This window comes from Bubalus kerabau, chromosome 16, assembly GCF_029407905.1.
Source record: "Bubalus kerabau isolate K-KA32 ecotype Philippines breed swamp buffalo chromosome 16, PCC_UOA_SB_1v2, whole genome shotgun sequence".
Classification (NCBI taxonomy): Eukaryota; Metazoa; Chordata; class Mammalia; order Artiodactyla; family Bovidae; genus Bubalus; species Bubalus kerabau.
The window spans coordinates 58,000,183-58,016,475 of NC_073639.1; the positions used below are offsets into that span (position 1 = coordinate 58,000,183).

General features: G+C 45.7%; 1 protein-coding gene across 6 annotated transcripts in view; it reads left to right on the forward strand.

Moving 5' to 3' along the window:
* Window positions 1-16,293, forward strand: part of CAMKK2 (calcium/calmodulin dependent protein kinase kinase 2) — a 52,195-nt gene that overhangs the window by 21,624 nt on the left and 14,278 nt on the right. For all 6 annotated transcript variants that reach the window (XM_055550959.1, XM_055550962.1, XM_055550961.1 and 3 more), the window contains exons 3-11: window positions 769-816; window positions 1,491-1,544; window positions 2,256-2,307; window positions 4,499-4,632; window positions 6,446-6,482; window positions 12,792-12,813; window positions 12,942-13,030; window positions 14,100-14,299; window positions 14,890-14,943. In XM_055550959.1, coding sequence (XP_055406934.1) covers window positions 769-816; window positions 1,491-1,544; window positions 2,256-2,307; window positions 4,499-4,632; window positions 6,446-6,482; window positions 12,792-12,813; window positions 12,942-13,030; window positions 14,100-14,299; window positions 14,890-14,943 — 690 coding nt within the window. The remainder of the gene's footprint in view (window positions 1-768; window positions 817-1,490; window positions 1,545-2,255; window positions 2,308-4,498; window positions 4,633-6,445; window positions 6,483-12,791; window positions 12,814-12,941; window positions 13,031-14,099; window positions 14,300-14,889; window positions 14,944-16,293) is intronic.

Consider the following 16,293-nt stretch of genomic DNA (forward strand, 5'->3'; position numbering starts at 1 on the left):
TTAGCCAATTTTTTTTTTTAACTGATGAGTTATAGGAGTTCTTTATATATTCTGATTACCAGTCCTTTGACTATGTATTGCAATTCGTTTCTCTCAGTCTATGGCTTGCCTTTTGTTTTCTTAGTAGTGTTTCAAAGAGCAAAGGTCTTAATTTTGATTGAAATCCAATTTATCATTTGTTTCCTTTTATATTTTGCACTTCTTGTACAAAAGAGACCCTTTCAGAAACTGTTAAGAAACCTTTCTCCTCCCTAAGGCCATTCAGATTTTCTCTTCTTGTATCATTTTGCATTTTTTTTTTTACAGAATAGCACAGTCATGGATTATTGTTTAATTTTACCTTAACTTTTAAAAAATAAGTAAATAAAATGAACTTTTGAAAAATGGGAAGAACCTTTAAAATGGGTATTAAAAGAGTACGTACTATATGATTACACTCTCACAATGTAAAAAAAACTGTGCTGGTAGAGACTTCTCTGGAGGTCCAGTGGTTAAGACTCCATACTTCCATCGGGCACAAGTTCAATCCCTGGTTGGGCAACTAAGCTCCCACGCGCTTCGTGGCATGGCCAAAAGAAAAACAACTGTGGTACTAGAAGTCAGGATAATGGTCGCCCCGGACAGGGGCCAGCATATGGGAGGTGCCTCTGGGGAGCTAGGAATGTTCTCTTTCTTGACTTGGATTCTGGTTCAGGCGTTTGTTTGTGAAAAATATATCTTGCTACAAATTGACAATTCATATTCTGTGCGTTTCTACTTACTTTCCAGGATTGTGTACAGCTGAATCAGTACACACTGAAGGATGAGATTGGAAAGGTAACTATCCCAGGAGACAGGCTGGTTTTCTGTACCTACCAAGGATGTCTTGGATACTGTGGCTCTACCCGGCTAGAGCTGGGAGTGAGCGAGGAATCCTTGGAGAACAGGCTGGGAGGGGGAGGGTTTTGTTATTAATGGCCCGTCTGTTTTGCTTTATTTTGTTTTGTTTTTGCATCAGACTGTGTTTCTACAAAAGCTCACAAAGTTTCCAGAGTAATTCTGTATCACCAACACTGGTGTTGGTTTTTTTTTCCTTCTTAAGGTATTCTCATATCTGTTTTTGCTTTTACATCAGTATCAAAAGTATCAAGTGGACAGTATCAGTGGACAGTATCAAAATTCAAAAACTCAAATGTCAATAGAGAGCAAGTGAGTAATATATGTGAAAAAAACATGCTAGGTGTAATACAATAGGGAGTGGTGAGGACCGTGGCAAACTGTTAACACATGGAAATGATTATGACTCCATATCCACATCAGAATCTGGATTTTTATATCTGAACTGTTTTAAATGTTGGCCATTCATTCAAACATTCTAAAAACCGGAGATCCAACACAATACAGGGCAGATTTTGCCAACAGGCTACCACTTTGTCACCTCTGTATTAGGGTCCTTATTTTGTGGATCATAATGTCTGGATACTGTGTCACGGGCATCTCCCTTTCTCCAGGGCTCATATGGCGTAGTCAAGTTGGCCTACAATGAAAATGACAATACCTACTACGTGAGTACCCACATCCTCCTCCCTGCCCTCCTCCTTGTCCAGAGAAAAGGCCTTCTATCCAGAACTTGGTTTCCTGGAAGGTTTTCTTAGCTGTTGTCTCATTTTATTTTTAGGTCATGTTTATTTTATGCATTAGGAAGGAAGTGGGGAAGTGGGAAGGTGAAGCAATTGGCCCAGGAAGATTGAGTGAATAAATCCAGCAAATATCTCATATCCTTTCTCTGGGCTGCCCTTTCTACATCCTCCATAGCACCAAGAACTAATTAGTCATGAGATAAAATGCCCTTGTTTCTGGAGCTTTGGAATCGGTCCAGTATGGGTTCATATCCTGACTCTCCCATGTGCCAGTTGTGTGTCCCTGGGCAAATGATCTAAATGCCGAACATCAGTTTCTCCACATGTGAAATATCCCTTGCCCATCACGCCAGCTCACTCATGTCTTGATTTAGTGGTAGCCAGTCCCAGGGCTTGTGGTCTCCCAGATGGGAGAGCTGATCTGGAACCTTAGAAGTACCTTCTAGGCTGGAGGGACCCCGAACGTCCAGCCTCCACATAACCTGTGGGGTTGACCCATTCCAATGGCAAGGTGCTCACTACGTGGTCCCAAGGCTGCTGGTGTGCCGAGAGCTTGGGCAGGCTCAGGAGTGGAAGGAACTCTCCCTCCATCCTCCTCTCCATTTTAATCAAGATGCGGGGTCTTTTCTCCCACAGGCAATGAAGGTGCTGTCCAAAAAGAAACTGATCCGACAGGCGGGCTTTCCACGTGAGTTTGCCGGGCCTTTGTTTTTAGTTGCAGAGGCTGGGGCAAGACAGGGAAGACTCACTGAATGGTGTCCCCTGCAGAGTGTGCCCTGGGTGGGTTCCCCAAAGATAGTGCTGGGCCTCCGGCTGAGGTTTTTAAAAAATTCATTTTCTTGTAAAAATATTTATGAAAGGAATATAGGTATCAAGTAAAAAAAAAATCTGTTAGAGGAAAACAGTCTGGTGGTTCCTCAGAAAGTTAAACGTACTATTACCATATGACCCAACAATTCTACTCTTGGGCATATGTACCCAAGAGAACTGAAAACACAGTCACACAAGCTCATACATGAAGGCTCGTAGCAGCATGATTCAAAATAGCCAAAATGTAGAAGCAATCCTAAATGTCTGTCAGCAGATGAATGAGTAAACAAAAGGTGGTCTGTCTAGCCAATGGAGTATTACTCAGCCATAAAAAGGGATGAAATTCTGATATATACCTCAACACAGATAACTTTGAAAACATACTGAATGAAAGAAGCCAGACACAAAAGGCCATATATTGTATGATTCCACTTACATGAAATGTCCAGAATAGGTAAATCCAGAGACAGAAAGCAAATTAGTGATTCCTAGAACCTGGGGTTAAGAGGGAGTTGGGTATGACTGATGATAGATAAGGGTTGTGTGTTTTTTTTTTTTGAGGGGGGCCGTTGAAAATGTTTAGGACTTAGTGGTGATGGTTGCAGAACCTTGTGAATGTACTAAAAAGCATTGCATTACACATTTTAAAATGCTCAATTTACAAAATTTAATTACCATAAGGTATTTCAGTTATATCTACAACATGCAAAAGAACAGAAGGATGTATAATGGAGGTTACACATTTCTTGCTGTACTCCTCCGTCTCTCTATAGGCACCCTACCCACCACTTTTAGCTCTTTCAGGAGCTGGTAATTACCGCATGTGATCGGGTGTAGGTGAGCATATCAGAGGCGGCTCCAGCATAAGCTCCCTGCCAGTGGAGCTGAGCAAAATGTCCGCTTGAGCCAAAAAGAGAAAATAGATAAATGTAAATCCCCCAACCCCACCCTGTCACTACCAGCACCCTGATCCTGCTTACCTGAACTCTGAGCCAGATAATATCCTTATGTCATTATTTCTTGATTCATTAATTTCTGACATTTACTTCTGACTTCCTCTAGGACAGCTCAAACCAGTCCTTTCTCCTCCCTTCCGCAGCTGGGCAATGAGGTGATACCAGGATGTTCAGCTCCCTTGTCGCTACCATTGTCACTTTCCTTCTTGTTCCAGCAGGTGCAGCAGGTTTCTTTCCTTTGAACTTGCCTTTCCTCAGTCCACATCTCACTTCTGATACCTGCACCTCAGCTTTTACTTTCCAAGGCTGACACATCTACATTCGGTTCTGTTAGTCACATTTAGATCCTTACTTACATGTAATAGGGCTTCCCTGGTAGCTCAGCTGGTAAAGGATCCACCTGCAATGTGGGAGACCTGGGTTTGATCCCTGGGTTGGGAAGATCCCCTGAAGAAGAGAAGGGTTACCCACTCTAGTATTTTGGCCTGGAGAATTCCATGGACTGTATAGTCCATGGGGTCACAATGAGTTGGACAACTGAGCAACTTTCACTTTCACTTTTCACTTACATGTAATATGCAGTGTGTTTTCACTGTGGACCTTTCCATCATTGTGACCTTCTGACTGTCAGTCACTACTGGGCCAAGCAAGTTTGTTTTTTTCCTCTCATCAGTTCTTACTTCTTTTCCTATCCCTGACTTTTTTTTATCACCTATATTTCCACATGAGTTGTGGAGGCAAGGAATAATATTTTTGTCCCTCTTATGGAGTGGGAATACTGAGCCCCAGAGAGGGAATGTTGAGATTGATCCACTAGACCCCAGACTTCTTTTCCTTGTACCTCAGTGAACTTTTGATGCTCACTGTGACCCAGAGCATGGGACAGGAAGAAGAGAATTAACAGAAGGCTGGGCAAGGGGACTGGGTCTCCAGCCTCATTAGTTTCCAGCATCAGAGAAGACAGATGAAAAGAAGGCTGATTAAAGCCCCTGGTGGCATCAGCCACTCCATCTTTCTGAGACACCACCCCCCATAAATTGTCCTGCTTACAGTCCCCCTCTGCAGAGGAGAGTCTCTTTGTCCTGACTCTGGGATGGTTCATGTTTCCTCCAGGTCGCCCCCCTCCCCGAGGTACCCGACCAGCCCCTGGGGGCTGCATCCAGCCCAGGGGCCCAATTGAGCAGGTGTACCAGGAAATTGCCATCCTCAAGAAGCTGGACCACCCCAACGTAGTGAAGCTGGTGGAGGTGAGATGAGGGGGACACGGAGGCGGGAGGAGGAATGGGGATGGTCCAGCCTTGGCTCTGTGATTACCAAAATGCGACACCACTGGTTCCCGGGGAGAGCCACGTCACATCCAGCACTGTTACAGGGCTGAGTGGTGGTTACTTCTCCAGGCTCCTTCACCCTGTCATTGCATGTAATCCTTGCCCCGTGCTTAGACTGTTTATTACTCCCATTTTACAGATGAAGGAATTGAGGCTCAGAGGAGTACTGAGGCTTGCCCTTTACCTGTTTGTCTTTTTGGAGCTGGTTCTTTTTCTACTACACAAATGTGTATAGTTGTAGCATGAAAGCAGCCATTTGCCTGTAAACAAATGCGCCTGGCTATGTTTTGATAAAACTTTACTTATAAAACTGTTTGATATCAGCATTTCTTATGCTTTTGGTCTCCAGACCCTCTTATGCTCTTTTTTTGAAGCATTTTTTTAAAAATGTATTTTTAGTTGGAAGATAGTTGCTTTAGTCCATGAGGTCACAAAGAGTTGAACATGACTGAGCGACTGAACTGAATTGCTTTACAATGTTGTATTGGCTTCTGCCATACAACAATGTGAATCAACCATGAATATACATAAAGTCCCCGCACTCTTGAACCACCCTCCCACCCCATGCTCTTAAAAATAATTGAAGATTGTAAAAACCTTTTGCTTATGGGGGTTATATTTATCACATTAGGATTTAAAATTGAGAAGCTAAAAATTATTTTTTAATTCATTTAAAATCAACAATAATCCTATACATTAATGTGATTTTTTAAAAAAGAAAAATAACAGAACTCTATAGATAGGCAAGTGCCTGGGTCTGACTTTTCCTGGAAGGGCAGGGCTTAGGGGTTCCAGGCTGGCTGTCCTGGGCCTCTGCCTCGGGTGCGTCCCTTTCTCACGGTTCTTGTCCTGTGACTCTTGGCTGACTGGGGAAGTTGAGTATGATGTGTCAAGAGGTGGGAGGATCAGTCTAGCCCAGGAGCCTGCCTTTGTTTCTTCCCAAAAGGAGAGATGGCAGGTGCAGGCCATCTCCATCTGCCACAACAACTCTCACAACTTCAACCCATGGATGCTTGGGTTGCCGTCCTAGAGAAAACCCAAGGGCGCTTGGTTGGGGTGTGTGTCGGGTCCTGGCGGGATCTCCCTCCTCCTTCATGCCTTGTGGTGTGTGGGCTCCCAACAAGACCTTTTGACAGCTTGCCTGTTCATTCACCCGTCAGACATTCCCTGAGCATCTACTAGGTCCCTAGTCGTGTACAGGGCACCATGGAGGCAGCCGAGGTGGATGCAACCTGGTGCCTGCTCTTTGAAGAGAGGAAGATAGAAATTGTGATAAGGTGAAAACAGGAAGGCTGTGAAAGAGAGAAAGAAGGCACTGCAGCAGTTCCAGGCAAGAGGACATCATTTCCTGCTGGGGCAGGGGGATGGGGAGAGAATTTGAATTTTGACAATTCTGACAGCCAATCCATTGTCTCCTAGGAGACAAGTGGGTTTCTTATTCAAGCTGAGACATTTTCCAGGGGAGGAATCTGCCCCCTCCCTTATGTAACCTCCTTTCTGGGTGCTTTGGACCCTTGAAAATTGGGCTAGAAAGCGCTTATTTTCCAGATGGCCGTTTGGATCACACATTCCTGTGCCCTTCATCTTAACTGGGAAAAACAGTGGAAAGCACAGCCCTCCCGTTGGCAAGTGCAGTCATGTGGATGCTGCTTCCTCCCTGCTCATGTCTTCTCTCTCTCTTCCTTTCCCCTGCTTCTCATCTCCGGCCTGTTCCATGCGGCTGTGCCAACAGGTCTTGGATGACCCCAATGAGGACCATCTGTACATGGGTAAGAGAGCCCTTGCCTTCTGCCACCCTTGCTCATGCAGCTACACCTGCCCAAAGCCCAGGGGAACTCTCCATCCGGCCCCTGTGCCTGGAATCTCCCACCCTTTCCTGCTCCAGTGGGGCCCCACACAGAAGGCTGTACCCGAGGTTTAAAGCAGGAGGTGGAGAGGAGTTCTTGCTGGGACTTTATCTGGGTGTCCTGTTCATCCGTCTTCTGATATCTGTTGAGTGCCTACTGTGTGCTGGGTACCGTTCTAGGCACTAAGGATGCACTGATGAGTAAGAAAGATGAAGCTGGTGTTCTGATCAGGGGAAACAGCCAGTCAACAACTATAGTTGGCCTTCTGTGTCTGCACGTTCTGCAACTGCAGATTCAACCACCTGTGGATCAAAAATATTACAAAGAAAAAATTCCAGAATGTTCCCAAAAGTAAAACTTGAATTTGGCATGCACTGGCAACTATTTACATAGCATTTACATTGTATTAGGTATTATAAAGTAATCCAGAGATCATTTAAAGTATAGGGGAGGATGTGTGTAGGTTATATGCAACTACTACACCATTTAAGGGACTTGAGCAGCTGTAGAGTTTGGTATCTACAGGGTTCCTGGAGCCAATTCCCTGTGAATACCTAGGGATAACTAAATAAAGCAGATGATCAACTTCAGACTGATGCTCTGAAGAAGATTAAACAGGGTGATGTGAGAGAAAGATGGAGGGGCCGCTGCAGATAGGAGGTGAGCATTTAGCACCTGAATGTCGAGGACTCAGCCCTGTTAAATCTGGGAAAGAGCATTCCAGGTAGAGGAAATAGCAGGTCAAAGGCCCCAGGGCTGGTGAGAGCTTAGAGTTTAAAAAATGTGGCTGCAGGAGAGAAAACCATGTATGGAGGGAAGGTGAGGATGGAGGGTCTGGGGTGGGGGTGGGTGGCCCTGGTGGGGCATTTGGAGCCTTGAGGGGCTGTTGAAGGGTCCTGCACACAGACCTAGAAGGACTCAGGTATGTCCTCAGAGACCTTATTTTAAAAAATGATAGGGACACAGGACAGCGCTCAGTTCTCAGTATAAGCACTGATGAGGGAGGGAAGAACAGGACTAATGCAAAGCTGGACAGCAGACTATTAGGCCCAGGAAGGCATGATCAGCAGGTCATGTGTCCCGGTGATGTGTGGCTGGGGGAGGCATTCAGACAAGCTTGTGTATTTCGAGTGGGTACAGATGACAGCCAGGAGGGGAATCAAGGAGATGAGTGGTGTGGGCAGGGCCAAGCCCAGCCCGGAATCCAGATGTCTGCTGGATGAGCACAGCACGATCCTTTGCTGCACAGGGAGTGATGAATCATAAAGTAATGGGTCTGGTTTGGAACTGGAGCTCAGAGCTCAGTTTCCCCTAAAGTAGTTGCTATGGTTTCATTCCAAGGATGCTGTTGTTGCTTAGGATATTTTATTTCTCTTGTCCCCACGCAGGTATTTTTTGTTGGTTTGTTTTTTAAATTTGGCTGTGCTGGGTCTTAGTTGTGGCATGTGGAATCTAGTTCCCTGACCATACAGTTGAATCTGGGCCCTCTGCATTGGGAGCTCAGAATCTTAGCCACTGGACTATGAGGGAAGTTCCCTCACCCAGGTTTTATTATGAAAAATGTTAAAGTTGAAAGAAGAGTACAGGGAATACCTGTTTACCTATCACCCAGATTCAATAGTTAGTAACTTTTTGTCATATTTGCTTTATCAGTTTAGCCACCCACCCATCCATTTCTCTATTTTTTTTTTCTGAACCATCCAAAAGTAAAGTAGCAGACATCCTGACACATTAGTTCCTAAAAACCTTAGCCTGCATCTCCTAGTCACTTCAGTTGTGTCTGCCCCTTTGCCACCCTATGGGCTGTAGGGGCTTCCCTGGTAGTTCAGTCGGTAAAGAATCTGCCTGCAATGCAGGGGACCTGGGTTCGATCCCTGGGCTGGGAAGATCCCCTGGAGAAGGAAATGGCAACCCATTCTAGTATTCTTGCCTGGAAAATCTTAGGGACAGAGGAGTCTTGAGGGCTATGTCCATGGTGCATTGCAAGAGTTGGACATGACTTAGCGACTAAACCATCACCACCATGGACTATAGTCTGCCAGGCTCCTCTGTCCATGGGATTCTCCAGGCAAGAATACTTGAGTCATGCCTTCCTCCAGGGGATCTTCCCAACCCAGGGGTCAAACCCATGTCTCTTATGTCTCCTGCATTGGCAGGTGGGTTCTTTACCTCTTGTGCCACCTGGGCAGCCCTCACAATACCACAATACCACAATCGCACCTGAAAAGTTAATGCCAATTCCTTAGGAGCATCTAGTGTGTAGGTCATCCTCAAATTTTAGAACTTTAAAACCCTTCCTTAAGAAACATTTTAGAAGTACACAATAAATACCATTAGGTATGAAAACCTAAAAAAATTGTGAAACATTCATATAAAATTATGAACATCACAGAGTCACAATTTCTCAATGTGGTACATGCACCACTTTAAATGTATGAGACAGGAACTTCCCTGATGGTCCATTGGTAATGAATCTGCCTGTTGGTGCAGGGGACACAGGTTTGATCCCTGGCTCTGGGAATGTCCACGTGCTGCAGGACAATTAAGCCCATGTGCCCCAACTACTGAGCTTGTGCTCTAGAGCCCGTGCTTTGTAACAAAAGAAGCCACCACAATGAGAAGCCTATGCATCGCCACGAGGAGTAGCCCCTGCTTGCTGCAATGAAGACCCAACACAGACAAAAATAAATACAATTTAAGAAGAAAGATGATTTGAAAAAAATATATGAGATCATTTTAGGTGGTATATGGACAACCATTTAAAACATTTTTTAGACTTATTTTACCATTTGTATAGGAAAAACTATAACCAGCACACTAAACTCATGATTTCATGGATTTTATTACCTGAGATAAGACTAAAAGTTTTCATACTAAATCAATTTAAAAGTGTGAAATAAATGATAGTTTACATAGTATATAAATATAGCCAGATTATAACCATGGTAGGCAAACAAGTGAAGTTTGGGGGAACACAGAAGAAAACACAAAATATAAAAGGTCATTTGGGGCCCAGAATGGCATCCCCAGCATTGTTCACTCACCTGAGGCCCCGGACCTGACTCTGAATGGCTTTGAGCTGTTTTTGAGGAGGTGGGTTGTCCATTCAACAAATGTCACAGTTTGTCAGGCCCTGATCCCGGCTCTTCAGGGAATGAAACTCAAACCCTGGCCCTCCACCCTCAGGGCATTTTAGTGCTCTGATGAGGGCAGACGGATACATGCGACCTAAGTATTAGAGGTGACAGCTATGCTGTGTGTTTAGTTATTTAGTCGTGTCCGATTCTGTGACCCCATGCACTGTACAGTCCATGGGATTCTCCAGGCCAGAACACTGGAGTGGGTAGCCATTCCCTTCTCCAGGGGATCTTCCCAACCCAGGGATTGAACCCAGGTCTCCCACATTGCAGGCAGATTCTTTACCAGCTGAGCCACCAGGGAAGCTCGAAGGTGACAGCACCATGGACAAAAGCTAACCTGAGCAGGGTCAGGGGACTCAGGAGTTCCAGGTTGGAGGCTTGGGAAACAGTGGTTCCTGGGATGCTTCATGGAGGTGAGACCTGTGCAGGACCCTGGGAACCAGATGGCAAAGGGCATTTCATGTCATTGTAAGACTGCCTTTTACTCTGAGAGAGAAGGGGGCCCTTGGAGGACTTTTTTTTTTTTTTAATATTTATTTATTTGGCTGTGATTGGTCTTAGTTGTGGCATGCAGGCTTCTCTAGTTGTGGTACGTAGGTTTAGTTGCTTCATAGCATGTGGGATCTTAGTTCCTTGACTGGGGATTGAACCTGCATGCCCTGCATTGCAGGGCTGATTCTTAACCACTGGACTGCCAAGCATGTCCCCCTTGGAGGGTACTGAGCTGAGGAGTTGAATGAGTATGTAAAGAACATGACTCAAGCCTCAAAGAGGAGTTGCCTAAGCCGTTTGGACCAGGCAGCTTCATGGACAGAGTTTTTCACTTCTTGAGGTGGCAAAGTGGGATGGAGCCATGTGGTTTTGGTGTGTTGATTCCAGTGATTTTGAAACAATCCCAATACTTTATTTTTTCATTTCCAGCCATAGCTGTGTGTGGCTAGGACAGAATAGGCAGCGTGTGAAGCCAGTTAGCAGATATCGGCAAGGGTTCTGCACCTGCAGGCCTGACTCTCAAAGGGTAGAGAACATGATCAGTATTTCTCGAGGTTAAAAACTTCCCACCTGCCACTCAGGCCCAGGAGGGGTTAAACTGTGAGTGACTTGAAAATACACCTGTTTCAACAGGCCAGCTTCCCTCATGCCAACTGAGTTTTGGTGCTTGGGAGGAAACATTGAAATTCATGAAGCAGCTCTTGAAAGTTAAGTTTACAAGGTGGGAAAGCGGGAGCTGAGGGGCCCAGCGCTCCTCTTGGTGGGAGCCTTGCCATTGCCTTTGCTTCTAACCACAGCCTGAAGCCACAGCAGATTTGCCCTAACTCGGGTTTGGCCATTGCTGGTTGATGAACCTGAAAACAGGGTGTGGCCCTGGGGGAGTTAAGTTCCTTTTCTGATCTGAGCCTTTAAGCCTTCTTTTTGTCTGAGGAGCTGGTTCTTTCCCTTTGGCCATCTCAGCCTTTGGACAGCTTTGAAACACTTTTCTTCCATAAGAAGCTCAAGTGTTTGCTTCTAGAAAACAGAAAACTCCAAAATCATTCTCCATGGGACTTTGAAATCCACTGTCCTGTTTTTTTTCATTTCCTAAAGTACTGCTTCATAGTCCCAGTTATATCTGTTCAAGCAGAACAAAATTAAAATAACTACGCCACGTGACCTGGCAATTCTGCTCCTAGGTACCCCCAAAGAATTGAAAACAGCCACACATAAACACTTGTGCAGGAATTCTTGTGCATGAATGTTCATAGCAGCATTATTCATAATAGCCAAAATGTGGAAATAGCCCAGGTGTTCATCAGCTGATGAACAGGTAAACAAAATGTAGCATATCCATACTATGGAATATTATACAGCCATTAAAAGGGAGAAAGTACTGATACATGCTACAATGTGGATGAATTCTGAAAACATGCTAAGTGAAAAAGCATGTTACTAGGGGTCACATATTGTATGAGTCAATATATATGACATGTCCAGAATAGGCAAATCTATAGAAACAGAAAGCAGATTAGTGGTTGCCAGGGGCTGTGGGAAGGGGTGTGGGGAGTGACTACTAATGGGCACAGGGTTTCTTTTTAGGGGACTGAAAATGTGCTGGAATTAGAGGCGATGCTTGCCCTGGAGGCAGTGGACTGCTAGATACCACTAAATCATGCACTTTAGAATAGTTGTATATTCTGAAATTTCACCTCAACTTTTAGAAATGCAAAAAATACCGCCCTTCTCCAACAACAAAAACCCTGTGCATTCCCTAAACGTAGTGTATCTAATACTTGATGGTGGGGTGGGGAATCCCACATACACAGGGCTGTGAGGAAGCTAGCAGGCAGTGAGTCAAGAAAGGCCCTGTTGAGGAGGAACAGAATCAGCTGGCCTTTGAGGTGGCAGGGAGATCACCCTCCCCACCTCTAGCTCCAAGTCTTGATTTGATTCGAAGTCACTGGTTGGAGCGCCAGCTGACACAGAGTGCTAAAGAGCTGGAACAACATTATCCGACAATTCTTGGTTTACGTAGCCTGACATAGCCTAGCAGCTTGGAAAATGTGAGAGGGGTCATTGAAATTTGTTCTTGCTGTTTCTTGAACTGAAACTTTGCTAGGGTTCAGTAGACCCCTAGGGCTGCTGCTTTTGTGTCCACATAAATCCACATTAGACCTGTTCTTTGGCAGGTCTTTGGCTCAGGACGTGGATGAGTGACAGGACATAGTTTAGCATCAGTCGTATCCCTGGGACTCCCCTCCCACCCCCTCCCACCTAGGTATGAGAAGACAATGAAAGAGGCTGTCCCCACCTGTTTCCAGTCTCCCTGCTTTGTCTCCTCTGGCAGAGGGTCCTCAGCTGTTTTGAGGACCAGATGTATAGCCAGCCTGGGGTCCCAGGGACACCAGAAATCTCTGACCCCTAGCTTCCTGATGGGAACTTAGAAAAGCAGAACCTTCTGTGGTTTTGGTTCAGTGGACTGTTCCCCTCCCCAGCCCCCATGTTAGTTTCAGTGCTTCTCAGTGTTTCTAGGGGTGGTTGGGAGCTGGGGAGGAGGGGAGGAAGATGGATTTCCATTTTTCCAGTGTAACCATTCACCCCCTTCTCTCTCCTACAGTGTTTGAACTGGTCAACCAAGGGTGAGTGTCCCCATTCCCAGCAGGTATGAGGCCCGAAGCTTCTTGAGCTTTAAAGCTGAATGAGGTGGTGGGAGGGGGCAAAGGCTGGTGTTTCTGGTTTGCTTTTCATGTGTGTGTCGACCTTTCAGGCCTGTGATGGAAGTGCCCACCCTCAAACCACTCTCTGAAGACCAGGCCCGTTTCTACTTCCAGGATCTAATCAAAGGCATCGAGTACTGTAAGCGGGGCTCACAGGAGGACTCTCACCCAGGGGGTGGTTAGTGTTCCCAGATAGTGGATGGAAAGTGGAAGGTTTCTTACTTCCCTCCTGGAGCACAGGGAGGTGGGCAGGAAACAGAGCTGCCTGAGCTATGGCGACACCCCCTCCAAGCAGAAACCCTTCTTCTGGCCACACAGAAAAACTAAGAGCAATAGTGTTAGTGACTGTTTATCCAGTTCTTTCTACCAGGCACTGTTAATTTCCTAGCATCACCCTTTATTCCCAGGAACCCTGGGATCCTGTTAACCTCTGGGAACCTTAGTTCCTCATCTGTAAAATGGGAATAAAATATCTCTCACAAGGTCTGAAATCAGCCAGGACATCAGTGTTCTGATTGGCAGGGTGTCCTTTCTGCTACTGGTTGTTAAACATTTTGACTTACACCCTTTGCCTGGTGTTACACAGGCTTGTTGTGACACTGAAATGGGGTGAATGAGGAGCACTTAACACTTAGCATTCAGTAAAAGCAGCTGCTGCTCCTGTTACCAGTATCATCATCATCATCATCACCACCCCGGAAACACAGTTGGGTCTTCCAGATTGTAGGATTGTCCTTGCCCATGGGCAGACACCCAGGCAGGAACCGTTGGCCAAGTCCCAATCCTGCTGTGTTTCACACTTCAAATCATACCTGTTCCAGTCATTGTTGGTTTGGTGAACAGGTTGTGAGGTGGCGTTAATAAATGAAAACATGCTTGACTGTCACAAGTTTTAAGGCTTCTAGCTGGGAGCCAAGCTCAGCAAAAGCTCTCCATGCACACATGACTTAGACTGTGGCAGGCGGTTACCAATTACTATTGGCAGTCAGTATTTCACTCCTCACTTTGGAGGATGGGCCAGCTTCCTTAGAGACATTCCCCTTAACTTTTAGAGCTGAGGGTGTTTCACAGGTTTGGGAGGGGAAGGCTGGGAAGGGCCTGGGACCCTGGAAGAACAGAGGGCCTCCTGCCTGTGTCTCTGGGCTCTGTGGGCCGCATGGAGCTCCTCGTGTGGATTCTCTGTCCCCTCTCTCCCATCCTGCCCCCAGTACACTACCAGAAGATCATCCACCGGGACATCAAACCTTCCAACCTGCTGGTGGGAGAAGATGGGCACATCAAGATCGCGGACTTTGGTGTGAGCAATGAGTTCAAGGGCAGTGATGCCCTTCTCTCTAACACTGTGGGCACCCCGGCCTTCATGGCTCCTGAGTCGCTCTCGGAAACCCGGAAGATCTTCTCTGGGAAGGTAGGTTTGGACCTGCCTGAGATGTGCAGTTCTGCCTGTGTTAGGGTCCTTTCAGTTGTAAGTGGCAAAAATCTAACTCACTGGTAAAGAGTGATCTGTGGGTGAGGAGTGGGGTTCAGCTCTGTTTTCCTGAATTAGTTTCCTCCCCAGGTGAACGTCATTAGCAATTCCAGGCTATTTTCTACCAGTTTACAAGCCTCAGTGGAAAGAGCATTTTTCTTTCTGTAGGACTCAAATGAAAATCCTAGGATTGGCTGTAATTGGCCCAGTGTGGCCCATCCTCGAACCAATCACTGTGCCTGACGAAGTGTTGCTCTGATAGGACAGTTCCGGGTCATGTGCCCATCCTTGAACAAATCACACTGCCTGGGGAAAGTGTTGCTTTCATTGGCCAGGCCTGAATCATGTGCTCAGTCAGATGTGGGGTTTGATGGGCAGGAACAACCCTATTCAAACTCCCATGGTCTGAGCAGTGAAAAAGAGATGCTTCCCCAAAGGAAAGCTGGAGGATTGGATCCTGGACAGGTGAAAGAAGGTTATGCCCTTTACTGCCCCTTGCCCCCTCACACTGAGCTCTCTTTTTCTTGCAGGCACTGGATGTTTGGGCCATGGGTGTGACACTGTACTGCTTTGTGTTTGGCCAGGTAAGGTGGGATGTCCTGTGTCCTGGGTGTTGTGGGTGGCTCCCTTGGACTAATAGTTACCCTTGCAGGGAGATAGTACTTACTCATTTAAAAGTTATTTTATTTCCACAGTTAGATCTGAATATAAAAAAGTATGCCTTCCCAAATATACATAGCTGTGCATGACAGTCATATCTGTGAAAAGACAACCTGCTAAAACGGGGTTTTGGCAGAGGCTCTAGAGGTTGTAAATACAGTTGATGAATTTAGGTCAAGGACAGCAAATGTGCACCTCTTTCCACTTCTAAACAGGAGATAGGCATCACTAATCAATAACTGCAATCTTTCTTTCTGAGCCTGGTACTGCTTTGATGTTCTTCTCAACAGTGTTCCTAGAAGCTGTTGTTGGAAGAATAGAATTGGAATGGAATTTAAAACATTTGGCATTATTGATTTAGGGAGTGCTGTTTGTCTTCATTTTGTTGTTCTTTTGTTATTTTTATATTACTCGTATTTAGGGGCTTCTATTTTTAATTCTTGGAGAAGGCAATGGCACCCCACTCCAGTACTCTTGCCTGGAAAATCCCATGGATGGAGGAGCCTGGTGGGCTGCAGTCCATGGGGTCGAGAAGAGTCAGACACGACTGAGCGATTTCACGTTCACTTTTCACTTTCATGCATTGGAGAAGGAAAAGGCAACCCACTCTAGTGTTCTTGCCTGGAGAATCCCAGGGACGGGGGAGCCTGGTGGGCTGCCGTCTATGGGGTTGCACAGAGTTGGACACAACTGAAGCGACTTAGCAGCAGCAGCAGCATTTTTAATTCTACAGTTCAGACTGATTATGTGAGCAGTAAAAGTGAGAATTATTCCTTCTCCTGAGCTTATGCTCCTGTTGAGGAAAGCTTAAGAAACTGATCCCATGGAGAAGTAAAGGAGTTTATAATCTCCCCACAACCCAACATTTGATTAGAAAATTTTCAATCCTGTAGTCAAGTTGTAAGAATTATACCTTCTTACATATGCTTCAGAGTGCAGTCATTTGCCAGAGTTCACTATCTGTGGCTTTCATTTTTTTCTTTTGGGCTAACATTTACACATCAGGGAATCTACAGATGTTAAAAGTGTACTATTTGCTGAGTTGTCAAATGGATGCACCTGTGCAATCTTGACATATCAAGTTATTGTTTTTCATGGCATCATTTTCCTTGGACAGGAGTAGACAAGGTCACTTTCTGTGACCTTTTGCAGCCTTTTGAGCACCCTGCATAAAGGTTTCTTTTTCCAAAACAATCCCTGAGCTCCTCCTGGGTCAGGCCCTTCCCCCTGTGAGAAGATCGCCTTGTCACCCAGGAGGTGGTGTGTGAATAGGC